Source organism: Jaculus jaculus, chromosome 1, assembly GCF_020740685.1.
Source record: "Jaculus jaculus isolate mJacJac1 chromosome 1, mJacJac1.mat.Y.cur, whole genome shotgun sequence".
NCBI lineage: Eukaryota > Metazoa > Chordata > Mammalia > Rodentia > Dipodidae > Jaculus > Jaculus jaculus.
Window position 1 is genome coordinate 259377796 of NC_059102.1, and position 26440 is coordinate 259404235.

Below are 26440 nucleotides of genomic sequence, written 5' to 3' on the forward strand. Positions count from 1 at the left end.
AACAGGGGTCCTTAGGTTTCACAGGCAAGTGCTTAACTGCTAAGCCATCTCTCCAGCCCTATTATTATTTTTTTATTTTAAGGAATCACTGCAGGAAACAGAGGGGAAATTTAAGGGGAGCCACTAGTCATGGGCCCCCAGTCCACTTCCTTAGTCCCTTCTGAAATCGAAGTAAAGGTTCTTGGAGTTCAGGTCTGCAGAGGCCACCGTGCCAACAGCACTGTCAAGCCTTATAGCCAACTGAAGCTGTTGCAAATGTCCCTCAGCTTGTGGGTTCTGCTCAGATCATAGCCTGGATTGGGTCATTTTCTAAACATCTGCATTTTGCTCTAATGGACCCCCTGGTGCTTTTACTATACCCCACCAATCACATGGACCCTGAGCAGACACAAGCTGCCAGGGAAAATGCACGGTGGGATTTTGCTGATGGACCACTGACGAATGGAAGTGTTGGTCTGAACTTTCCTCCTACGGAGCAGACAAGGAGGGGCTCCGTGTCTAGAGCACCCAGGCAGCAGCTGTCTCCAAGGCCCCAGAACTTGAACTCATGGGCTAAAGTGGGCTTGGGACTCAGGGGGCACACATGAATCCAAAAGCCTGATTCAAGCAACCCGTCTCCAACCCTTCTCCTGGGTGTTCCCAGTGGGCTCTTCTTTCATGGTGGCTCATTAGGGAGCACAGCCTTCAAGAATCGAGAAACGTCTATGAGCAGAGGGTCATTTGTCGTCAAGCCCTGTGCTGTCTTCATACTTTCCCATGCCTCACTGTACTCTCTTCCTCCCTGATCAGTTCAGGTTAAGGGAAGGCTGGAGGCACCTGCAGGGAAAGGACTACATTTGGACAAAATGGGAACATCAGCAAGGCAAGCTCTCCTAGAGAGAGGCCAGCTGCCCTGGGTTCTTCCCTGAAATCAGGGCCCATTGAGGGGAAAGGCAGGAATGAGGACTTGAGCAGTCTGCTCGGTTTCCTAACACTTATTCTCAGAGATCTCCACCCAGCCCTGCTTGGCTGCCAAGCACGCAGAGCGGTGGGCCTTCCCTCCTATCTCACACAGCCCGGCGTGAGCCACAGGCAACAGAAAAGGAGGTGTGTTTATTCCATTTCTTGAAGGCGCAGGCCTCTTCTCACAGGGGTCTGGGTTTCCAGGTCTGTGCCAGTTGCCATGGCTACCTGTTGACACTGACCAGCTGCATTCTAAGACCACAGGGTGCCTGAGGGCGTGAGGCTAAAGGAAGGGTTCCCAAAACCCTGGTAGCTGGCCTCAAGGATCCATTTGCTCCACATCAGGTCCATCCACACCCAAAGCAGAAGGCCAATAGGTTCTTGGTGGCCTCTGGTCTAAGCCTGGGACATTCAGGAAGCACAGTGTGAAAGGGCTGTGTTCAACTTTAAAGGTTTCTTAGGAAGAAGGACAGCACTTCAAAGAGCCTCTGCGGCTGATTCCTAGGAGGTGAGAGGAGTGGAAAGAGCTGGCCAGAGCCTCTTCTCCCCTCAGCCCAGCCAGCTCAGATCTCCAGGCCTGGGCAAGGAGGAGCAGTCCTAGAGCCTGGATAAGATCGAAGGCCAGCCCTACCTGCCCTTCTGTGGTAGGTAGTGCTAGAGACTGCCCGAAGCCCTTATCACAGCCATGCGGCTTCCCAGGGTCACAGGTGGTGGAAGTGATGCTGGTTTTTCTGGCCAGTGGCAGGGAGGGAGGCAGGCTGATGAGATGGAAGCCGAGCTCACCCTGGGTGGGTCCACAATGCACAGCAGTATGATTAGAATGTGTCTGCATGTCTGGGACACCCTGGTAGAGCTCAGACATCAGGTGCTGATGGCACTCGTCTTAACCTATAAGGAAAGGCACAAGTCAGCTTGGCCCACCTGTTGAAAAAGCCTGCAGCCCACACCCCAGAGCCCAGCACCATTGGTGTTCAGGAGCACCAGCCCTGCTGCAGCATCCTTGTTCCCACATTAGACCCTCTGGATTTCACATCTGACTGCATGTCGGAACCACAGCCAGGGTCTCTGGGCAAGCCCCGGGCACCTGTACGGTTAGAAGTTCCCAGGTGGTTTCAATGTGCACACACGCTTGGAGGTAGGGAAAGGGGTTCAAATTGGTTCACTGGGCTCTTTAACTGTAGCTCTCAACGAGGGAGTGAGATCTACTAAAATAAAGTTTTGAGCTACTTGTAAATATGCTATATATCACAGCAGAAAAAATTTATGTCTGCACTAAAATTAGAACTTCCTGCCCAAGAAGCCTGTTTTAGAGTCTTTCCTAGGAGCTTATGGGCATGTAAGGAGGAGATGGCTTCACCTCCAGCTGAAATGTGACCCAAGAGAGAAGCCTCCCCCATCCAGAGGGCTCCCAAACCTGTGAGGACACACCACAAGTTCTCCTCCTGGCTGTCCTACCGCCTGGTCCCAATTCCAGTGTCCCAAAGTGGCACAGCCTCTGAGAGCAATGCGCTTGGTGAGTCTTTTCCCCACGCCCACATGCCACCCCCAAGTGCCTCACAAATCACATCTCTGGTGTTTCAGACTTCTTCCACTTTGATCACTATGATAACACCATGTGGTGGGAGCTATGTTTCCTGTTTCACATGGACAGAACTGAAACGCAGAGCTGAACACATCTCTGGGGTCATGTAGGTGGCAAGAAACAGGGTCAGAATTTTGTTGGGGTCTCTTCTGCCTCTTTCCACCAGGCCACTGGTTTCCAAGTGGGGAAACAACAGAAGTCGAATATGGAGGGCAGAGGTTCATGCATGGTGTGAGTGTCTGTAAGGAGGTTGCCCATGGGCCTTTGCTCTGAGATCATTTCTCTGGTGTTAAACATGCTCCAAAGGAGGCCTTCTGCCCTGTAAATGTGTTCCTAGGGCATTCTAGCAGCAGTTAACAATCCTGACGTTTTCCCCTCCATACCCCACTTTCTGTTTCTGACTTTTACTGGTACATAGAGTTCTGAGGCCTGAGCCCTGTTTCCATCCAAGAGTGGGAGCTATGGGAAGGAGCGCCAGTGTCTCCAGGGCAGTGTGGGAGCTGGGATCAGGAACAGGAGGGATGGAGTCCAGGGAACCAGGAATGGGAGCTATGGGGAGGTAGACCAGCATCTCCAGGGCAGTGTGGGTGCTGGGAGCAGGAACAGGACGGATGGAGCCCAGGGAACCAGAAACAGGCTTTGGGCAATGAAGCCAGTCAGTCTTTGCCATGGTTCTGAGGTAAGACATGTGGATGAAAGCAGCACCCACTGTGAGGAGGACTGCATAGATCCCAGGGGGAGGCAAGGCAGTCTTCGGCACATTGCCCACAATCTATGCAAAATGGAAGTCAGACATGAATCTACCTACCTCCAAGCCTATCTTCATTGTGGTTGCTCTGAAAATTGGCAAGCACCAAGGATCTTGCATCCGGTGCCTGGGGACTCTGAGGCCATGGCAGCAGGAGGACCCAACCCTTCCCAGACACAGTAGCTGCTCCTTACTGTTCAATGAGACGATTATTGTCCTGGAGGTCAAAGGCCAGCAGCTTCATGTCATCACAAAGCTCCTGCATGCTGTCCAAGACAGAGGCAAGAGGTAGCTGAGGCCCACGTCACCACAGAGCCCATGAAGCAGTCTCCTAGACCAGACATGGGGCAAAGTAGTCATGCTCTGACCTCAGTCCCCTCTCTCCCCACTCTCTCCAGCACTTACTGGAGCACCAGGTCCTCTGGGGCAGGGCTAGGATGAGGAGCCATGGGTTGAGGCAAGGCCTGAGCCCCCTGTGATCTGTCCTGGAGGAGCTGGTCCAGGATCTGAAGGGAAGTCATATAGTCGTCAGAAAGAACAGCCAGTGCATCATCATGAGGCTAGGAAGATGTGCTGAGGATGGGTGAGAAAGGGCAACAAAACTGCCCCTATCCTACATCCCTGGAGCCCCCAGAGCCATGCCCCTCCTCCTACCCTGAGAAGGTAAGTGCCACACGGCTGCTTTCCTTCATTTGTGTTGGGCTCCTCAGCCATGAAGGCAAGCACCGAGCCAGGTAACACCTGAGAGGCAGGTGGCAGCCACATGGGGGCACTTACATGAGGAATGCCCAGTTTACCCTCGTGTCTAACCCTAAACTTCTCAGGACACAATGCGAACCACAAGAAGCGGTAGACAGTTTCTGAAAGCAGGAACTGCATCCCCACCACAGGCTAGGGAGCCTCGTGTGGCTCGCTCCTAGATGCTGGTCCTCTACGTCCCTGTGGCTACCTGGATGGCTGCTCGGAGCTGCCTGTGCACTGACTGGTTCACTGCAGGGAGTGAATCGAAGACCAAGGAGAGCTCACATTCTCTGAGAAGTGGCCTTGGAGCTTCCAGGCCCAAGGAAAGGACTCTGAGGAAGATGCCCCACCATCCAGAGGCCCTGCTTATAAGGCCCTTCAGTCTGAGGTCACCAGGGCAAAGTCCATCTTGGGACTTTGATGGATCAGAAACCATCAATGCTCGTGAGTTGGACTCAATGCAGTGGCAGAGAGTGACCTGGATGTCCCCTGCCCTCAGCAGCCTCTGAAGGTACCCATACCTTGCTCAGGCCCTCTTGGGCTGCCTGGGCTTCTGTGTTATAGGCGGCCACAGAACAGCTGAGGAGGCGCAGGTGGCTCCTGGTTGTCTGCACCTCCCTGGGGGGAGAGAGATGGAGAGAGTGAAGTTAGAGGAAGACTAGGCCCACTCCTGCTGGGGCTCCCCAGCTGTCATCGCCTCAGCACATAGACACAGCAGTCAGCCTCCTCCTGCCTCTGCCCTTAGGGTGTGAGTCACCTCTCAACTGCCCTGCTGTAACATTGTGGATGGATGCTCCTGAGGGAATCACAAAGGGAGTGCTAGCGACATGCACACAGCTGGAGCTGGCTCACGGTAGCCATGAAGGCAAGCACCGAGCCAGGTAACACCTGAGAGGCAGGAGGCAGCCACATGGGGGCACTTACATGAGGAATGCCTATACTCCCATTTCCACAGCAAATTAAGGGCAAGATTCTTGGTGATTCCAATCTCTCATTAACAGGCATGACTAGGGACAGAATTCCCCACTGCCCAGAAAGAGAACTGAAGCTCAGGGCCATTAAAACAACAGCTGTTTCTCACCCCTGACTGTGCGGTAGGATCACTGAGACCAGCTTTTAAACTACAGATACCTGAGACCTGCTCAGTCCTGTCCAGTCAGAATTCCGAGTACTGGCATTCTACTATGAGGGTGAGTGGGTCTCAGCCCACAACACGCCAACAGGCCACACAGTACACTTTCTTTTTCTTCTCAGGGGGCCCTGTAAAATGTGGCAGGGGAAGGTGGAAGTCTACCTGAAAAAGGAGCCCCAAACTCCAGTTGAGAAGAGTGTGAGAGAGGGTGTGTGGGCAGACACTGCCTGCCCCTGCTTCTCCACCCATTTGAAGCCCGCCGGCTCCTGTCCTGACCACTGGTGCTCTCCCTAGAGAGGGGGGTCCCATCACAACTAATAAGACAGCAGGAAGAGTCCAGATCTTCCAGGCAGAGTCACATAGGTGCTGGTCTTCAGCCTGCTACTTATCAGCTGTGTGACATTGAGAGACCAGTTCTGTGAGCCTTAGTTTTGTGGAGAGCAGACCTTATGGAACTGACTAAGCAAGTCTACAGATATCACCTAGCAGTACTCTGCCCATGTCCTTCCTCACTTCTCTTTTCAGGAATTCCTCTCTCAGGGTCTGCAGAGCCAAGGTGTCTCTGAAGTCAGGGAGGGTCAGGCCACCCCAGGTGGTATAAACCCAGCTGATAGGCTAGGCTGTTACCTCATCTGCTTGCCATGTGTGACCAGGGACGCCTGATACCTCTGCACACACCCCTCCTGGAAAACTTGCAGCAGTCTCTTGGCCAAGTGACTAAAATTCACCCTGAAAGGATGGGACAGCAGGATTCAGAGGTGAGCAGCCGCAGCCACAGCCACAGCCACGTGCATGCAAACCAAGCACTTTCACAGCTGCCTGTCACAACTGCCAACCCCAAGGCCCCCAGCAGGGACACATGGGAAGGAGGACAGGACTGTGAAAGCCAGAGGCCAACAAAGCTCATGCACCAACGCGCAGGCAAGGGAGAAGGATATGACAGTTGGGAACGCACATACTCTCAACCTAGTCTGCAGGGAAAGGAAAGGACATACAGTTATGGAAGATGCATGAATGTAAGTGTGTGCACGTGTGTGTGTGTATATGTGTGTGTAGGTCTGGGAAGTGCATCTCCAAATGGCCACCAGACCAGGGAGATGTCCTGGAAGATGTGGGTGTCCAGTGAACAGAAGCTGTAAGAAGCACCCAAGCAGGACTAGAAGCAGGGAGTGGAAAACAGTAAATCAGTGGGGGGAAAAAATAGGGCGAGGAAAAAAAATCCTAAAAACAATTTCACAAACAAACTTGTCCATGGCAGGATTAAACACCACTCACATCAAGATTGCTTCTGAGAAGCCTCATCTGACTCAGCTATTCAGTGCCCCTCCCCTAACCCCAAATGACCTGCCCTGGCTAGCTAGCCCCCTTTACTCAGCCATGGCCTGGGGTCAGGGCCCTCACTCTTGCCTGCCTGGCATGGAGACACCTCTGCATTGGAATCACCTCCCCTACCCCCCCCCCCATCAGGAGACAGGCCAACTCACTTATCCAGCTTGTGGATCTGCTTCTCATTGTAGCTGAGTCCTGAAGGAAACAGATGGTCATGATGTCACCTCACTGACTCAAACAGTCAACAAGACAGAGGGCCACAGGGTGAGGGGACAGTTACAAAGATGCAGACAGCCCAGGGTGGGCACTGTTTCATGGAAGGGAAGAAGGAGCAGAACAAGTTACATTATTCTTGTGACAAGTAACTGATTATGACTTAGAGACCTGAAGAAGCAGAGGAGACACTGCTCCAGAGAAAGGTGCTCCTGTAGCACAGGGTGGGGTGCGGAGCAGGGAGGTGCTGCAGTGGGATGTAGTGAATGAGGTGGATCCTGAGGGAATGCTTGGTTAGCCACGACCCTGCTTCCATCACCCGCCCAGAGTGACTGAGGAGTGCAGCTGGTTGGCCCCATCCCTGGAGTCACCCCACAGGCAGGCCACCTCCCTTAATTCTCCCTTGCGCCCAGCTGCTTTTGCCAGAAGGAGCAACTTTGGGCTGCAATGTCTCTGCATGGCCCTTGGCTACTTCCCCCAAAGCCTTAACGCTCAGTGGGGCGTGGCAGCACACGCCGGAGGCAGAGGTAGGAGGATCACAGTGAGTTTGAGGCCACCCTGAGACTGCAGAGTAAATTCCAGGTCAGCCTGAAGTGTGTGACCCTACCTTGAAAAACCAAAACCAAAAACAACAACAACAACAAAAAACCTTAATATTCATGTGCTGGAGGATGCTGCCCCCTGCTGGGACTTGAAGGGATGGACCTCCTGAGTGGTGACAGTCCCAGGTTGAGATAATGCAGGTTTGCATTTCCACCTTTCCATATTCTCATCCCAACAGCAGGATTCGCTTATTTGTCCTTGACTCAGCCAACACAGGCCAGGGGATGTGGAACAAGTCCCAGCCCTGCCTCCTAGTAGCAGTCAGCTGTAGGCAAAGGACTTGGCTCTGTGACCATTTGCTCACCCATCATGTGCACACACAAGCCCCCTCCATGGATCACAAGAGGGCACCTTGAAAACTATTCACTGAGTAGTTTCCAGAATGGCATCGTTCAACACTCCAGGGCTAGCAGTTAAGGTTCACTTTTATTATTATTATTATTATTATTATTATTATTATTATTATTATTCAGAGAGAAAGAATTGGTACACCAGGGCCTCAGGCATTGCAATCGAATTCCAGATGCTTGCACCACCTTGTGCGCATGTGTGACCTTGTGCTTGCCTCACGTTTGTGTGTCTGGCTTACATGGGATCTGGAGAGTTGAACATGGATCCTTAGACTTTGCAGGCGAGAGCCTTATCTGCTAAGCCATCTCCCCAGCCCTCATTTATGTTTTTCATAAAAGGGCCCTGGAAGATCAGTAGAAATGGAAACCCTTGAACCAGTAAGCCAGGGTGGTTGAAAGTATCTGCCTGTTTCCTTGACTGTAAGATGGGGAGGACAATGGCATCAATCTTTTTTTTGGAGGGGGGTGTATGTGCAGTTGGGTGGTGCAGTGCGTGCATGCATGCATGGTATATGCGGTGTGGTGTGTGCAGATGATCACACCCTGTGCATGTACATGTGGAGGCCAGGGGAAGATATGGGGTCTGTCTCTTCCGCTATCACTCACCTGCATTGACCCCTTGAGATGAAGTCCCTCACCAAACCCAGAGCTGCCATGGTCAGTCAACGTGACTGGCAAGTGACCCTGAAAGGTTTTTCTCTGTTCCCCTCAGAGCTGGACTTAGAGGCATGTGTGGCCATGCCCAGCTCTTTACATGGCTGCTGGGGATTGGTGTCAGGAGGTCTTAGGTCCCTGTGGCTTTCATGCTTGTGTAGATCGGTCTATCTCCCTGGCCCTGGTATCTAGTTTTTATGAGCATCAAATATCTCAGGAACATACAGAGCCCTTAGGTCAATGCTTGGCACCAGGGTGGCACTTGAAAGCTTAGCTGAAAGAATTATGGAGTTTAAGCCAAGGAGTCAGACCAGCCTCTAAGGCTGTCCTGAAGCCACAGCAAAGGTGGCTGGCTGGGTATGGCGCAGCCTGGCTGAGCCCGCCCCGCTGCTCCCAGGGCCATGCGGGCTTGCCTTCCCCATCCTCTCTGAGGCCCGACTCAGAGGCTCAGGACTGAGGCTCCGAGCGGGGAGGTGTTTTCTGCGGTTTGCATGTTCACAGTGGTGGCCACCAGACACAGGTGGCCATGAAGTAGCTGACATGTGGCCAGTGTGACCAAACACCTGGATATTTGCTAGAATTCATCCAATTTTGTAAAATTCAAAATGGAAGCAGAGTATTTCCCCCAAGAAACACAGCCTTGTTATTCGTTTTGGTATATTTTGCAAGTAAGACTATATCTCACTTGCTAAACATTTATCTTCCAAATAGATACCTATTCTAAGTATGAATTACATACAAGAGAGTGAAAATATAGCATTAAAAAGTATCATAAAACCGGGCATGGTGGAGCATGCCTTTAATCCCAGCACTCAGGAGGCAGAGGCAGGAGTATTGCCATGAATTCAAGGCCAGCCTGAGACTACATAGTGAATTCCAGGTCAGCCTGAGCTAGAGTGAGATCCTACTTCAAAAAACCAAAACTAAAAAAAAAAGAAGGATAATAAAATATCTCTTATAATTCTGTAATTAAATGGCATTTGGGTTATATTGGGATGAATAAAATATATTAAATATATTTTAATATGTTAATATAATAAATATAATAAAATATATTAAAATCAGTTTCGCTTTTTCCATCATTTCATTTGGCTATGAGAAGAAAGACTTAAACTCGTATCTGTGGCTGGGATTATGCTTTGAGTTGGTAGTGCTTTTCAGATGACTCTAGAACTGAGGGAACATTAGGTGATCAAGCCCAAGGCCTTCTATCTGCAGAACAGGAAATATTTGGGGGCATGGAGTGGACAGACTTTCCCAGCTCCCCAGCCTCCTTCATCCCCTATCCTGAGCCCTCTCTGCAGAGCTGGCCCACAAAGGCAGTCACCAGAGATAGGCAGCTCTCCATCCCTGAGCCTGAGCAGCACTACCTTTGTCCAGAAGATCTCTGTGCATTCACAGGTAATGCAGGAGAGCTCACCTGGTCCAGGGACTCCAAAAGGGTTACCTCTCAACCTGCCTCTCCTGGAGAAACTGGCTAGTTTGCTTTCCAAATACACAGGCAATCCCACCTTAAAGTCCCTGCCAAAGTAAAGAGTCTGTCTCCAGACCGCTTCCATCATACCCAGGCTCCAGCCCATGGCATCCTGCATCCATGTCACCTAAGCTTCTTTCATGACTATATATGTGTATAAAGTCTTCATGTCCCTCAGTGGCCCACAGGGAGTAACCCCCCTGCCTTGGACTAGCTGCACCCTGGCTCCACATAGTACCATCTATTTAGTGGGCCTCCAGAAACACTGTATGAGGAAGGAGAGAAGAAAGGGAGGGAGACGAGAGGAGCAACCAGAGTACTCTGCTCTCCCTACAGCTCACCTGGCCTCATCCTAGACTTCTTGAACTGTTTGTAGATGAGATACATCTTGTCCAAACAACACTGAATCTGCTGGATGCTGTGGGCAGGACATAGGAATAATCAAGCAGAACAGAGGAACGGGCGGTAGCAGGAGTATTCTCCCTGCAGAAGTCCCATTGCTGCAGTTCTGAAGGGAGGAATGGTCGGGTGGGGATGACTTGTCCTGTCTCTAACTTATTTGAGTCATCCTGGAGCACGTTTCCCATCTCTACTTTCATTCTATCTCTCTTACACACACACACACACACACACACACACACACACACACACACACACCACAAGTTAAGCAGTGTGGTAGAGAAGAAGCCAATAGGACAAGCACTAGGGAAGGGGTTTTCCCTACACAGGAAGTCTGGTAAGGGCAGAAGGGTTTATCTTCACAGTAGACCTTGTACATAGAAGGAGTTTAATAAATTGACAGTCCTGTTTAAGACAGTAATGAAGCAATGCTCCTCACAGAGGTGGGGGATCTGGAGGCCTCTAAGGGCCTTCTCAACCTCAGATCTGAGGTTACTATCGCCTCTGCCTTCCCCTTACTTTTGGGCTTGATACAGCTGCTTCCTGGGGATGTATGGAATTCCCTTCCTCACTCCCAGGCCTTTGTGGCTCCTCTTCCTCCCCATTGCTAATTCTGGAACTGTAGGCTGCAAGCTTGTTGCCAGGGCCTGGCCCGCCTCTGCTCGCCCAGTTGAGAAGCAGAGTGGAGGCCAAGACAACTGACATGGACCCAGATTCATAGGCTTTGCGTCAGTGCACTGGGAGCTGCCTTCTGATTGCAGAGGCGGCTCTGTGCTCGCCGTGTGCTGTGACCGCCAGCACAGAGAGAGAGAGGGGCAGGGCCCCCATCGGAAGCACTGCCTTCAGCCACAGAGACGTTCCACTCTGGGTGGGATAAGGAGACTTACCCAGTCTTATGTTATTTTAGGCTGCTTTATGACCAAAGTGGTTAAGGAAACCTTGAGGTTTTCAGAGATGTTTGAATTTGGATCTGTTGAGACCCTGAGTGGGGCAAAAGAGGCCATGGCTCTGCACACAGCAGACTGAAGGTCACTAGGCATGTTTTAGGTTTGTGAGAAGAGAGAATAGGGTGCTTAAAAGGCTGTAATTCCTTGCCTGCTGTAAGCCAAGTATAAAGGCATTGGAGGTAGATGAATGTGACCTGAAGCCCTAAATGCCACCTGTCATTTACTGGCTGTGACTCAGGACAAATTAACCTCCCTCCATATCTATAAACAGGAATCAATCTGTCCGCACTGTTGCTTGGCCTATTCAACCTGATGCTCTGAGAGGACCTGTCCGTGGAGGCTCCATAGAGATGGGGCGTTGAACTCTCTGGAGCTGCTGTATCTGGGGTTCCTTCCACTGCTGGCTTATCTGGGGGTGGTGGTGGGGGGGTTGGTTCTTCCTTAAGTCCCATGTGCCTTGCCTCAGAAGGGAGGAAGCAAGGGGCCGGGGAGGAGGGAAATGATGGTACCAACACATGATGTGTCCATACCATGTATCCACTTAAATAAAATAGAATGCAGAGATTTAAAAAAAAAAGGGAGAGAGAGAAGGGAGGAAGCAAGTTGACTGAGAAGGATACTGTGTACCTGCCAGCCCCACCACAGAGAATAGGAAAATCCCACAGACCTTCTGTCTTTGTGTACCAGGTCCCGGCTCCTGGCCAGCTCGGAGCTCAGGCGACTCAGGCTCAGCTGGGTCTCCGTGATGGTGTGGGAGCATCTAGAGAGAACCTCAGCGAACTGTGGGGCCCAAAGAGAGACGTTCATGGGGTCTTCAGCTCAAGGCTCTTCTGGGCCTTGCTCCTGGTAAGCCTCTCCCAGTTCACTCACAGTCCGCAGCCTGGACCTCAGCTCTGCTGCCCTCTTCAGTTCCTGGAGCTCAGACTTTTCCGCCCCGCCACTGAGCCTTGAGGGAAGGAAGGGGAAAGCTGTGCTTGGGGGGTTCTGTGCCCACACGCGGGACATGGAGACTTGCAGTTTATTGTTTGCCACAGACGAAGTAATTTGAAGAGGGCTCTATATACCATGGTTGAACTATGATTGAGCAGTGCCAAGAATAAACTTTGAGGTGGCTTAAAACATCTTGAATTTATGAAAATGCAGGAGCCCATGATACAAAGTTACTAGTAATACTAGTGGTGATGCAAAGTAATTACTAACAATGATGCTAGTAATGATACAAAGACACTCCTCACAGTACTAGTGAGGACACATAGGAATGACGCCAGTAACAACACAAAGTGACTGCCAATAATGCTGGTGATGATATGAAGTACCAGCAACCCTAGTGTGGGTACAAAGTGACTACTTCTAAAGTGACGATACAAAGTAGCCGCCAATAAGACTAGCAATGATACAAAGTGACTAGTTCTAATAGTGACGACACAAAGTAGCCGCCAATAAGACTAGCAATGATACAAGGTGACTACTAAAAATGACACTAGTAATGGTACAAAGTCACTACTAACAAATTCCTTGCCCAGAAAATGTATAACTAAAGAGAAAGTTCTTGGGAAATGCATTCCTTGATGACTAATACAGCCTGTTCATGGAAAGTACCAGCCATCACATGCCAGGACTTGGGACATTAGCATCCCACTGCCCCAGTGAAATGGCTCAGGCATGGCACTGAGTTCAGCACAGAATGATTGGGTAACCTTCAGAACAAAGGCAAGGAAGGCTGGTAAGGAAGCAGACAGGCAAGAGACACACACTGCAGGAGGCAGGACAGGCCACTCTGCCATTAGTGACAAATGTGACATTCCACTCGTTAAAATGCCTCCACCACTCCACTGTCCGAGGAGCTGATATAAACTCCCTTAGCATAAGCTACAGGTCTGAGGATGTTTGGGAGAAAATGAGATTGCAAAACACTGGACAGGGAGGCCTCAGAGACTAGTGTGGGGCCCAGGCTTAGGGTAGGTGCTGATGGCCTGTGGTAGAGCTCATGCCTGGACTCTGGCTCTCTGTACAGGCCCTTCCTGCTCCTCATCTTCCTCCACACACCTAATCTGATTGTCCACACACTCCAGGCCTCAGAGCCTGGGTGCGCCAGTGTGGGAAAACTGCTAGCTGATACCAGCCTCCCTCTAAGCCTTTCAGTTCAGGTTAAGGGGGAGACAGGCACCTCATACCTTTCTTTATACCTACCTTCCTGGATTGAGAACCCACAAGGGCTCAGAAGTGGAGTCCAACTTCTTGAGGTCCAACCTCCCTCCACAACTCCATGCCTTCTCCCCTTTACTTCCACCCTCCCAACCACCCCCACCCCTTTCTGACTTCATTCGATGACATTTGACCCTGTGAGCCTTACTGCAGCACACCTCACAGCTCCTCTTCCATTCCCCTAGACACACACCTCAGGGCAGGCCTGCCTGCTCCAGCTATCTGCCATCTTCTCGCCTCAGAAGCATGAGCTTCCAGGAAGCCTTGATGACTGGCCCCTTTATTTTATTTTAATTTTAATTAATTTATTTGAAAAAAAATAGGCGGGGGGGGGGTAGCTCACCAGCAAATGAGCACACCAGGGCTTCCAGCCACTACAAACGAACTCCAGACAGAATTGAACTGAGGTTCTTTGACTTTGCAGGCAAGCGCCTAAATCGCTAAGCCATCTCTCCAGCCCCACTTCCAGCTTTCTTGTGCAGGAGGAGGACTGCCAATGCCGGGGCAGCATGGGCCCTCCTGTGGGGCAGTCTGCTGCACCCTATCTTTAGATCCCCTCTCTGCCCTGCCCAGCACATGCCCAACACATGCCCAGCAGCAGTGCTTCCCATGGGCTTCCTCCCTGGGTTGCCATTGGAAGGGGTGAGTCATGACCGCTCCATCCCTACTGGCTGGTGACAGTCTTCTTCCACCTACCTGTATCCTCCTCATCACTTCACAGTTGCCAAGCCCCAGGCACAAGCACGGGGTCCCTGAGCTAGCCCACGCTAGGAAACCCCTTGAGCATTTAAGGACAAGGACCACGCTGTAGGCATATTTCCTAATGGCTGCACCTCAGTCCATATCTGCCCTTGATGGGAAATGCTTTCCTGGGCTACACAATTCCCATCCTGCCACCCACTTCCTACTGTTTGGACCTCAGGCGGCACCCACTTCTCAACAGTGCTCTGGCCATGGGTCTTCCCTTCCGCTTCATCTCCACTTCCCAGCTCAGCTTCCTCCTTCCCAGCCCCTCTCTCTTTCCAACCCTGAAGGCAGGGACAGTGGAAATCAGAGAAGAGGTGGGAGCAGGGCTGTGAGGGCTGAGCCCCCTGGATCTCCATCCCTGGTCTCGTCAGGGTTGGCACCCACAGAGATCTCACTAAGGCTTGGCACATTTGGCCATTCAGAGAAAGTCCTGGTGAATGGAGGCTCCTTCCTGCGGCGGGAGAGCTACCTTAGAAACTGAAGAGGTTGTACCTCTTTGGCTCTCTTCCAGCAGGAGGCCAGGAATTACTATGGGGTGGGAGATGAGGTAGTTTGGAACGATGGCTGGTGAGGGACAGACAGGGATGACAGTGCCTTAGCTAGTGTGCAGGGTGGGAGGCAGGAACTCTGGCTGGGGGAAAGCCAGGCGGATCACTGGATACCAGGAGTGAAGATCAGTGGGAAGTGCTGAGGGGCCTGGGCAGGACACGCACCTTTCAGTGCCCAGGCTGCTGCTGAGGAAGAGAAGGGCCGTTCTCACGACCTCCAGAGTCCTCCGACATGTGTTCTGGAGCCCTTCCCTGCTCGAAAGTAGTCCGAATAAGATGTCTGGCCCAGGGACACGGCGGGCGGAAGTGGTGTTGATAGCTTGCATGGCCTGCTTTCCTCCACCCCCTTGGGTACTCACTGGACCCAGTGCAGCCCCCGAAGCATCAGCTCCTGCCCATCTAGGAGCGCCCTCGTCAGCCACAGGGCCTGGTAACCGGCACCCAGCACCCCCTGAAACATACAGGTGGGCAGAGTCAGGTACGCACCTCCTTCTCCTATGCCACACCCTCTCCTCCTCCCTCCCCACCTGGGGTCAGCCCTCACCTTAACGGTGTTGTAATCTGCTTGTAGGTCTACGTTAGGGACGAACTTTGGGATGTCCAGCGCAGCTGCAGACAGAGATCCTGTTTGAGGGCCCACCTCGATTGTCTGCAACAACTCTGAGGCCATCTTTCCTAACTCCCAGACAACAATCTCAGCCCACCTCAAGCTACCAAAAGATGGTGTTCCCCACCTTGCAAGCCTTGGGGAAAAACACTGCCAAGTCTTTGTAGGTTGCAATTCTTTACTGCCACCTTGTGGACACTCTTGAGAATGACATCCTTAAGCTCCAAGCCCTGCCTCAACAGCCATTCAGCAAGGAAAGCGCCCCCTCCCTCACCTCAGGGGAGGATGAAATGGCATGATTGAAATGGGAAGGGATAATATTTGGGCTGGAACTGGAAAGCACAGAGCTCCACACCCAGGGCCATCTGCCCTTCTCTCTAGCAGCTTGGGCTCATGCCTCTTCCCGCTTCAACTGCTACAGGAGGGCTGCTGCCAATCTCAGAGCCTGCAGAGGGCACAGCCGCCAGTATCCTCCTGTTCCCGTTGGAGGGTCTGGGGAGCCAATGAAAGTCAAGCCACAAGCTTAAGTCACATGTCACCTCAGAGGCATGCACAGAATTAAAAGCCAGACCTGTCCCTGTACCCTGTGAGTCAGAGAAATACCCCCAAGGAAAGAGCGGCTAGTAAAGCCACACATCCTGGAGAAGAATGTCCCAAGAACAATGGATTCAGCCTAGATGGCCTGACTCACGGTCCCTGAAGGTCAGCCCCTTGGGTGTCTTGATGGCTGTGCTGAACAGGCTCAGAGGGCTACTGGCAGTAGTGTGGGGGATGTGCTGTGCTGAGAGGCTGGGCTCAAGGACACAGAGATGACCCTCAGAAAGGTACTCCTGGTGCTGGGGGGGCACGCTGGTCTGCTCATACACAGCCTCCAAAAAGATGGCAATCCTAGAAACATGAAGGGGGCCGCGTGTTATCAGCAGGTGCCAACTGGGTCAGAGACCAGCTATGACTCTGCCCATAGAGAGGGCTCAACTTTTCTGCAGCAGGGTCAGGAGTGGCTCTTTAATCTAAGGGAGGGAGGTAAAAGTTTCATGCTGTAGACTGAGACCAAGTGGGACCAGGACCCAGGAGTCCTAACGCCCAGCAGCTGCCTGTGTACCAAATCCTGCTGCAACCCGCTGCAATTCTCTTGGTCCCATAGAGTACTCCAGAAGTGAGCCAGGTGTGGTATGAGATGCCTATAACCCAGTACTTGAAAGGTTGAGACAGAAGGATCAAAAGTTCAAGGTCAGCTAGGGCTACATAACAAGGTCCTGTCTCAAGCAAACAACAAAAATGAAGAAAACCCCGAGAGTTCTATGAGTTTTCTATGAGCAATATAGCTAGGAAATGTACCTCAACCACTACCACACACACACATACACCACACACCACATACAATACACACACACCACACACATACACAAAATACACACATATATACATACACACACACATACACCACACACCTACATACATAAATACACACACATACACACCACACATTCATACACATACACACACATATATACCAACCACACATGCATACACATATACACACACATCATACATACACACACATATACACCACACACCCATGTACAATACATACACACATCACACACATACACAAAAATACATACATATATACACCACACATGTATGCATATACACACACACATACATACACACAAATACTTGACATGTATAATGCACATTAACATTGTAAAAGGTGTACACTCGCTAGAGTACCAGCAAGGAAACCTGCTGAACTTGAACTTGCTGGAACTAGTGCTTGTCTTGAATATGTTTTGTGAGATCCTGCCTTGGGCCCACACTGCTGCTCGGGTGGAAAAGGCTCTGTTTTCTTCCCTCTGCTGTCCCCACTCACGTGTTGTGTGCATGGATGTACACGTGGTGCAGGACCGCCTGCGACAGGGAGAAGACGTGGATGACAACTCGCTGCAGGATGTCACTGGTCTCCGCAAAGAACTGGTCAAAGCCCCAGCACTTGTCCTGCTCAGCCTCCAGGATATTGGCCAGGATGGGCACCAGCTGGCTCTGCAGCCCCCTGCACACTCAGGACATGGAGACTGTCAAAGGTTGGGGTCTCACTTGCCCTCTGTAAGTAGCTGGCGGGGCAGGTTAAGCTGTGAAGGAATTGCTGGGCAAACTTGCTTTGGCCTCCAAATGGAACCCAAGCCCTAAGGGAAAGTGGTATTTCCAAGCCCTCAGCTCTGCCCGAATAGCCTAGAAGTCTCAACTCAACCAGGCATGGTGGCACATGCCTTTAATCCCAGCACTGGGGAGGCAGAGGTAGGAGAATCACTGTAAATTCGAGGCCACCCTGAAGTCTCAACTCAGCATAGAGAAGTGACCTTCAGTCAAGACCCAGTTGGGAGCCCACCTCTTCCACTCACATGGACAGTCGGCAGGTGATAGGGAGGCCATAACTCCATTCCAGGGGCCCATTTTCTCGTCTCTGAATACCTGAAATGGCCCCAGCTGGCTTCTCTGTGATGATTTGGTACCTGCAATGGAGCAGAAGGATGTCACTGGGACACCTAGCCCGTCATACTTCAAAGGATGATAAACTTGGCACGGGTGATACAGAGCATGGTTTAGGTCATGCAGCCACCCTGAGGGAGGCTGGGAAATGGAACTGTAGAATCCTGGCTCTCACCCACAAAATTATCTACCCCCCGTCAGGCAAAGACCTTCTCACTGTCAATATCTCTACACCTTGGGTCTAGCTACCTGCACACCTGTGCCACGCAGAGCTCAGCATCCTCCTCCCTTGCCTTACTTTTCTAATCCTCAGTCCTCCAACGTTCAGTTCCAGGTGGTCCATGTCAGTCTTCTCTGTCCCTGCACCTAATATTGATTCCACATAGCTTGCTCTAAAGCTCGGGGTGCATGTACCAAACCTTCTTTCCAATGCACTGATAAGAGAGAAACTGCGCTATCTTACATTTGCTCATAAGGCCCAGAAGATGGAGTGAGGAAGAGAGAAGAAGTTAAGCAGTTATTAGCTCTGAGGGAATGAGCCCAGAGATGATTCTATATTCCTGAACGAATGCTGAAAGCTTGACTTAGATCCCATTAGTGCTGACCACCAGGGCCACGTGCCTGTCTCTATCATCTTTCTAGGTTGTTGACTCTAACCAATCCAGATACACGAAATACTTATGGACTGTCGTCTCCTTTCTCAAAGCCTCCTCCTCCTCTTAGCCTGTCCTGCTACATGTAGGCAATCTAGACTTCTGCTTTCCCTCACTAAGACTTGTGAAGACACTTAGATTTGAGGTCTTGTGGGCACTTTTCTAACTGCTCTCCAGCACCGCAGCTGGAAGCTGTGGGGACTTGTCCCAGGACCTGGTGCCGTGTTCCTACCAGCATTTGGATTCTTTCCTTTGCTTGTTTTTGTTTTTTCTGGGGTAGGGTCTCACACTAGTCCCAGGCCGACCTCAAAGTCACAGCGACCCTTCGACGTCTGCCTCCCAAGTGCTGGGATTAAAGGTGTGCCCATCATAGCAGGCTTTCCCTACTAGCTTTTGGACAGGCTTGCATTTCAGAGGCTCTTGGTCTCCAGAGCTTTGGTTTGACACCACTTTACATCTCTTCTCTTCTGGGGAATGAATTCTAGGAGCAACCCATCTCCAGCTCCTCCTACCAGTCAGTGGGAGTCTCTGGGCAAACCTTGGTGCAGTGCACTGGTACCATCTGGCACCTAGTGCTCTTTAACCTGGGGCAAACCTCCTTGAGCTTCAGTAGAGAAGTGAGCTAAGGAGGGTTGGTCTGAAGCAAAGCACAGAACCAAGGCAGATCCAGGGAACCTTTGCTTCTGGTGTGACTAACAAAGGCCCTAAAAGAGTCTGAGTAAGAAGCCAGGCATGGTGGTGCACGCCTTTAATCCCAGCACTCAGGAGGCAGAGGTAAGAGGATCGCTGTGAGTTCAAGGCCAGCCTGAGACTATGTAGTGAATTCTAGGTTGACAGTGAGACCCCACCTTGAAAAACTAAAATGAAAAAAACTAATAAAAATAAATAAATAAATAAAAGAGTCTGGGTAAGAGACAGGGCTCTTGGAGGTGGTCAGGTGCTTTCTAGGAGACAGTCCATGGCCTGCCCCTTCCATCCCTGCCCCATGCCCACCATACATGATTTCCTTGTTGCGTCGTGGCCCACCAAAGGGGACGAAGGGCAGGCTACCAGTGGCTGCATGGTACAAGGTCACCCCAATGCTCCAGAGATCCACAGCCACTCCAAACGCCTTCTTCTGGGGCTTGCGAAGCACTGCTCTCTCATACATGTCAGGGTGCTGTGGGAGAGAGCCAGGGAATGGCCAGGGAGGGACAGCGTGGGCACAGGACCACATTCCTGTTAGACCCTTCCCCCAACTTCAGATAGAAACAAAACTACTCAAATTTCATCCCTCTGTCACCTGGAAAATGGCCACTGTGCTCACTGATCCCAGACATTTCCCTCTGCCCACCGCCTCCCCCATGAGGATCCCAGGGAGGAAGCCTATGTAGGATGGCCTGAGGCATCCTTTGCTATACGTCTTAAAGAACAGGATGAATTCTGGCTGGGGTGCTGGAAGGACATTGAATCTGTTAGAAACAGGGGATGGGCGTGGGTCCCTCCTAAGGGGGCTTTACTGGGGGGGGGGTCACAAAGCAAGAAGTGATCAGCTTGAGGCAGAAGGTACCCAAATGGCACTCACCAGGTACTCCTCTGTCCCATAGACAGAGACAAACTTCTCATCGTCGTCCAGCTCCCGGGCAGCCCCAAAGTCAGACAGCTTGTAGATGCTCTGCCCCTCCTCTCCCATGAGGCGCATGACATTCCCTGGCTTGATGTCACGATGGACAATGCCATTCTCCCGCAGGTGGTTCATGCCAGCCACTGGGAACAGACAGAGGACTGCTAGCTTGCTCTGGCCAGGGACAGCCTAGTGTTTGAGGCTTATCCTGGTGGGAAAGCTGTTGGATCCAGACAGAGGGGGAATTTTCATAGGAGACCCAGAGACATAGGACAGGCAGATGAGAGAACACCCCCCGGCAGAGGAGGGGAGTGCCAAGGATATCAGAATATTGAGGCTCATCCAGATTCTTTAGGGAACCCAGGGCACACCTTTTCCTGTTTAATTACCTGTTTGTGGTAAAATATAAGAAGGGATTTTTATTTTGAGACAGAGTGTTGCTAGATAGCCCAAGCTGCTCTGGAACTCATGATCCTCCTGCCTCAGCCTCCTGAGGGTGGGACTATGCAACCACCATGCTCATGTACACCATTGTGAAGTGTACAGTTCAGTGGTTTTAAGCACATAAACCATGTCGTGCAAACATCCCCACATCCATCTACAGAACTTTCTTCTGAAACTCTACCTATTATACAACACTCCCCATTCCTTCCAGCCTGCGACTGCTTCTGCCTCTCTCTAGCAGTGTGACTGGGAACTACTATAGAAGAAGCATGTGACATTTGTCCTTCTGTGCCTAACACATGTTAGGATTTCCTTTCATGTAGGGACCTTGCTGAGGTGTTTGACACAAGAATTTCATTCCTTTGTATAGCTGGGTCATATACTTGGATACAAGCACCACATTTTATCCTTTTAAGCTATTTAAACTTTTGTTGATTGTGAATGATGCTACCATGAATACTGGAGATTGATCAATCAGTCTATCTATCTATCTATCTAATTTTTAATATTTTATTTTTATTTATGAGAGAGAGAGGGGGATGGTCACTTCAGGGACTCTAGCCACTGTAAAAGAACTCCAGATACATGTGCCACCATGTGCATTTGGCTTACATGGGATCTGGGGAATCCAACCTGGGTCCTTAGGTTTTGCAGGCAAGTGCCTTACTAAGCCATCTCTCCAGCCCTATATTTATATTTTTTAATTTAATGAATTTATTTCTGGTAGTTTCAAGGTAGGGTCTCACTCTAGCTCAGCCTGACCTGGAACTCTCTCTATAGCTCCAGGCTGGCCTTGAACTCACAGCTGTCCTCCTACATTAGTCTCCTGAGTGTTGGGATTAAAGTCATGACTACCATGCCTGGCCCTTTTTAGAATTTTCTAAGTTGTAGGTTTGAGCTGAATGATTAGCAGGAATCAGCTACCTGGGTCCTGCTGGCCCATTGGTCCACCTCAGGCCTGCTGGGACACCTGTTTTGGAAAGTCATGCTTCTTTGGCACTTTGCCTAATGTAGAGGGATGGGGCCTAGGCTGGTTGGATAGAAAGTGGGAAATTGGATGGGGGCTCACCCACACAACGCAGTACCACTAGGAACTCTTCTTCGTGAAGCCCGAAGGCATTCTCGGGGCTCTCCAGAACACTCAGCAGGCTTCCACTGGAGCAGTACTCCATCACCAGGACCTTCTGCCGGCTGCCGCCCTGTGGGTGAGAGGGGGGCGGTTTGGGAAGGAGAGAACTTTCCTTCCCACCCATCAAGAGGCTGCTCTGCTTAAAGCCCAAGGCCCCACCCTCCAGGTCCCAGCTCTGGCCTGGCCTTTCCTCATGCCTCATGCTCATCCTCCACCTGGAAATCTTCTGTGATTAGGCACTGATTCTCTTCCTCTTCCATTGCTGCCCCTAGAGTTAACCACTCCTGTCCAGTCTAACCTGCTGATCAGCAGGTGGCCAGGTCTTTAGAATCGCACGGCCTAACTATCCCTGGGCTGTGAGGGTCAAGGTTAAGACCACCCTCCTCTGACCAAGCACAGGACCTACCGTCTCCTCCACTGCAAAGAGCTTGACAATGTTTTCGTGGTTCAGCTTTCGTAGGACCTCAAACTCCCTCACCTGCACCTCTAGGGGCCGCAGGTAACTAGCCGAGTTGAAGACCTTTACAGCAACCAGTTCCCCAGATTTCTGTGGGGAGAGAGGGGAGTGAGACTGCAAGTGGATAACACAGGTCCTCTGCCTGCTGGGGAGAACCAACCTCCCCCTCTCTTCTCCTTTAACCCAGCTCCAGAGGAGAGACATGAGAACTGGTTGGGTATGTCTCCATTTAAGGGAGTGTAGAGCAGCACTGGAAGGTGACACATTCGATATCCTGCAGGAGACAGCTTGTGATTATTGCTACCACTGACATGGATAAAAGCTTCTCAGGCAGCCCATCGTTCCTGGCATGGGCATCTTTCCAGGTTCTGCTTCCTCCAGCTCCTGAGCATGGAGTGGGACATCTTTACCTGCATTCTGATATAGCTCAGCAGTGAACTTAGAACTTAGAACAAACACAGTTGGGAACTTCCTCCCACCTCTGGTATTCCCAAATCCCGTGTGCTGTTCCTCCCTGCTGTTCCTAGTTTCTGTGTGTTATCAGCTCTGCTGATCTTAGATCCCATGTGGTGTCACCTCTGGTGGAAGTCTGCTTTGTGTTGTTATCCTTCTCTTGTCCCAGCATGTATCTGACACAGGTGTCATTCCAACAAGCTTTTGCCACCTCCCCATGTTTCTACCCAAGAGGACATGGTCCTCCCCCATCAAAGCAGGTAGAACAGACTCCCGGGGCTCCACATACAGCACCTTCATGCCTGTGGAGGGTTACTGTGTATACACAAGGGAGCCAGGAACCAGGGCTGCTCCTTACCTTGTTGCGGGCCTTGTACACACTGGCAGTGGCTCCCTGCCCTAGCAGGTCATCTGTGTGCCACAGGTAATTGGCTGTGCTCTGCATCTCCTGAGCTGGCCACCTTCCACTTGAGAAAACAAACAAACAATGCTGGGGACTCCAGGGCTCCATGCTTGGCTGGAATGGACACTGGTAGCCAGCCACCAGTACCCAACACCATCCCTGAAAGGCTACATGTGGCCATGTCCCAGGCAAGAGAGATGAGGCAATGGTAGCTCAGAAAGTTAGGTAGCTTCTGAGAGAAGCATGCCACCTCAGGAGGCCTCGGCTGGGTCTGTTCCATTATGAGGTCTTCTGCCTATTCCACTCTTTGCGTCTCCTCCAGTCCCCTTAAGAGCCAAGATATTTTTCAAGGACAAACCTTTCTCCATCACCTTTTCCAGGCACTGTGGACTCTGGCTTTTGACATCCAGGCCTAGGATTGTCCCAGAAAGTAGTAATGGTGCAGGAGGAAGTGCCCTGAGTCAGTCAGTAGGCAGGGGCAGTCACACCACCAGAAATCTCCAGAATTGCAACATGAGCCTGGAGCCCCCATTCCACCCTCCACTCTTTACTGCTGGCTTGGTGGACCACTTCCTGTTGCTGTGAGCTAACAGCTGCTCACCAGGCAGCCAGCAGTCAGGTCAGTGCTCAGTGATGTTCCAGAGAAGACAGGGACGCTAGGGGGGAACGGAGGAGGAGGCAGATAAGGGAGGAGAGGAGACGGGGAGATCTAAGACTATCAAATCCAAGGATAGAGGAGCTCTGGGGGAGCTCTGAAACCCCCTACAATTCCGCTCCCCATTGTTGTGTTTATTCTGTGCTCTCTAAAAGCTGCTTCCTCTAAAACAATTGGTTCTAGAAAGTGTAGCTTCTGAGGTTAAACTCACTGTTTTTCAGAAAAACAGGTACATGATTGGCCTTTTTAAAAAATATTTTTTAAATTTATTTTTATTTATTTATTAGAGAGAGAGAGAGAGAGAGAGAGAGAGAGAGAGAGAGGGAGGGAGAGAATGGGCATGCCAGGACCTCTAGCCACAGCAAACAAACTCCAAACACAAAGGCCCCCTTGTGCATCTGGCTAACATAGGGGGAATCAAACCTGGGTCTTTTGCCCTTGCAGGCAAACACCTTAACTGCTAAGCCATCCCTCCAGCCCCAGGATCGGCCTTTTGAGATGCCTTGGGGCAGAAGCATTATTGGGCTCACCATCCCATCAATACTTTGAAATAAAGTCGGATTAAACAAGGTCTCTTCTTGCTCTAACATTTCATAGCTTCCCAGATTGACAGCAGCTAAACCTAGACTCCTGTGTCACCACTTCTCTCAATTGAGCCTTCTCTCAATTTTTTTGAGTCAGGGTCTCATGTAGCCCAGTATGGCCTTGAACTTTCTATGTGAAGAGGATGACCTTAAACTTCTGAAGGTCCTTTTAACCTCTACCTCCAAAGTGCTGGGATTATAGGCATATGCCACCATGTCTTGTTTACATGTTGCTAGGGGTCAAACCCAGGGCTTTTTTTTTTTTGAGGTAGTGTCTCATTCTAGCCCAGGATAACCTGGAATTCACTACATAGTTTCAGGGTGACCTTGAACTCACAGTGATGTGATCCCCCTATCTCTGCCTCCCAAACTCTGGGATTAAAGGTGTGCGTCACCACGCCCGGCTCAACCCAGGGCTTTGTCCATGCTAGGCTAGGACTCTTGACAACTGAGCCATGCCCTAAACTCTTGTAATCTGTTTTTAAAATTCAAGTCCTGGAGCATATCAGCTCTTGAGCCAGAAGCCTCATGAAGAGGTCGGTGGTCATGTCCTGGTTTCAGAAGATGTATTCATGCTTGCATCAAGAGAAGGAAAGGAGTCAGTGCTAGCCTTCTGAAAGGAATACGAATCAGTTGCTCAGGATTTTCTCTAAGGCTGGGGAGACATCAGGCTGAGATTCCAGCAGCACATACTAAAAGCGAGGCCAAGAGCCCAGTTTGGACAGCTGGGAGGCAACAGATTGCTTCCTTCATAGCTCTCCCTAGGGCAGCTCCCCTACACTGGCCTGGTGCCGGCAAGGCACAGCTGATGTCGGCGGGAAGATGAGGAGGATGGTGCTCGGGGCAGAGTCCCATATGGATGCATGTGCTCCTAGGTTCTGTGCCTCCCTTGCATTCTCCGGCCTTCAAGCCCTGCCCCGGCACCTGTCCACAGAGTGCTCAGGAGCCTTCTTGAGCCAGCCAGCCTCACTGCCTACCCCCCACCCACCCTCCTCTGGGCTCTTCTGTGGCAAATGCACTTACCTGTAATCAATCCCAGTGGCCCCAAGTCAGGCAAAGACTCTCCCTGGCAAGTGTGTGTTATGCTTTCTGTCTGGGACAAGATCAGGAACTGAGCTACACCGGAAAGAGAAGGGTGGGTGGATGAGAGGCCCCCTTAGTGCTGTTTGGTTCTCAGTCCCTATCAAAGGCCACCAGACCCAGCCCTTTAACCCTTTCCTGTTTATCATCTCCTCTACAGGGATTGGGGGGTTTCCAGCCTACTCCCTAGCTGTTCTGGGAGCCTCTCTTGGCCATTTGGGTTTCTGAGATTCCAGTCAGCAAAGACAAGTGTAGGCACTAGAAGCTGAACTCAGGCTTTGCTTTTTTTTTGGGGGGGGGGGAGGGGTTCTGGCCCAGGCTGACCTGGAATTCATTATGTGATCTCAGGGTGGCCTTGACCTCACAGTGATCCTCCTACCTCTGCCTCCTGAGTGCTGGTGTGCACCACCACGCCTGGCTGAACTCAGGCTTTGCATCGTTGTGCTGGAAAGCAGAGCCCATGAGGGGCACCTTGTTGCCCAATGCCTCCAAGCTTTCAGTCATTTCTGAAAGTGTCCATTGCAGAGGGAGTGCGGGATACCACCTGGGCCCCAGCAGCCACAGAGAGACAGAGGGAGGGGGACACTCAGCTGAGCCTTTCCTGACACTGTCCCATATCTGCTTCCCCCATGCCACCCTCCTCCATAAAGGCTGCACACTCACCCCATCTCACAGCAGGGGATGCAGGCTTGTGGGACCAGAAGGCCTGGGAAGGGATTTAAGGCCTACAGTCATTCACAGGCAGTGCTCAGAACATCCGGGTAGCATGGATCCTTGGGACCCAAAGGCAGGGCTGGCTGCAATGGCCTTGTGCTACCCTGGGAGCTTCCAATAAAGGGTTTCTTCCCTGTCTTGGCCAGCAGTGGGGTACCCAGCCCAGCAGAGCTTAGGCTCTTAGCTCTATCATACTTCCTGATTCAGTTCTTTCTCCCCACCTCTCTCCTTCCTCCACCCTCTCTTAAAGAAACAGGCAGCTCAGCTGCTGCCATCCTACCCCACACCTCCCAGCAGGAAGGAGAAAGAATACTGTGAATTGTCAAGTGGAGGGGTAGGACCAAGAGTCTGAGTCACAAAGAGGTCAGGAACTGAGGCTGGGCCTCCGTGGCAGGCCACTGGGCACTGCTCTGGCATTTCTAGCAGTTCGTTGCAGCAGAGTTCAGGGCTCTGCCTGGTGTTGGGCAAATTAACCAAATGGAAAGGTGCTTGGAAAAGCCCAGGACCTGTGCCTGGCCACTCCCAGGATAAGTCAGGTCCAGTTCACCTTCCTT

General features: G+C 51.3%; 1 protein-coding gene across 1 annotated transcript; it reads right to left on the minus strand.

Annotated features, from left to right (window-relative positions):
* Positions 1–1073: 1073 nt before the first annotated feature.
* Ikbke (inhibitor of nuclear factor kappa B kinase subunit epsilon) lies at positions 1074–26071 on the minus strand. The gene is made up of 22 exons (XM_004663524.2): positions 25836–26071; positions 25116–25208; positions 22809–22917; positions 21947–22087; positions 21481–21610; positions 19929–20110; positions 19363–19523; positions 17624–17734; positions 17095–17274; positions 15913–16109; positions 15159–15223; positions 14974–15065; positions 14780–14866; positions 11985–12060; positions 11782–11894; positions 10110–10186; positions 6630–6669; positions 5773–5874; positions 4535–4631; positions 3678–3778; positions 3467–3538; positions 1074–1830 (listed from the first exon to the last, which is right to left on the minus strand). The coding sequence occupies exons 3-22, from the start codon at positions 22893–22895 to the stop codon at positions 1797–1799; spliced, it is 2145 nt and encodes a 714-aa protein (XP_004663581.2). The 5' UTR covers positions 22896–22917; positions 25116–25208; positions 25836–26071; the 3' UTR covers positions 1074–1796.
* Positions 26072–26440: the final 369 nt, after the last annotated feature.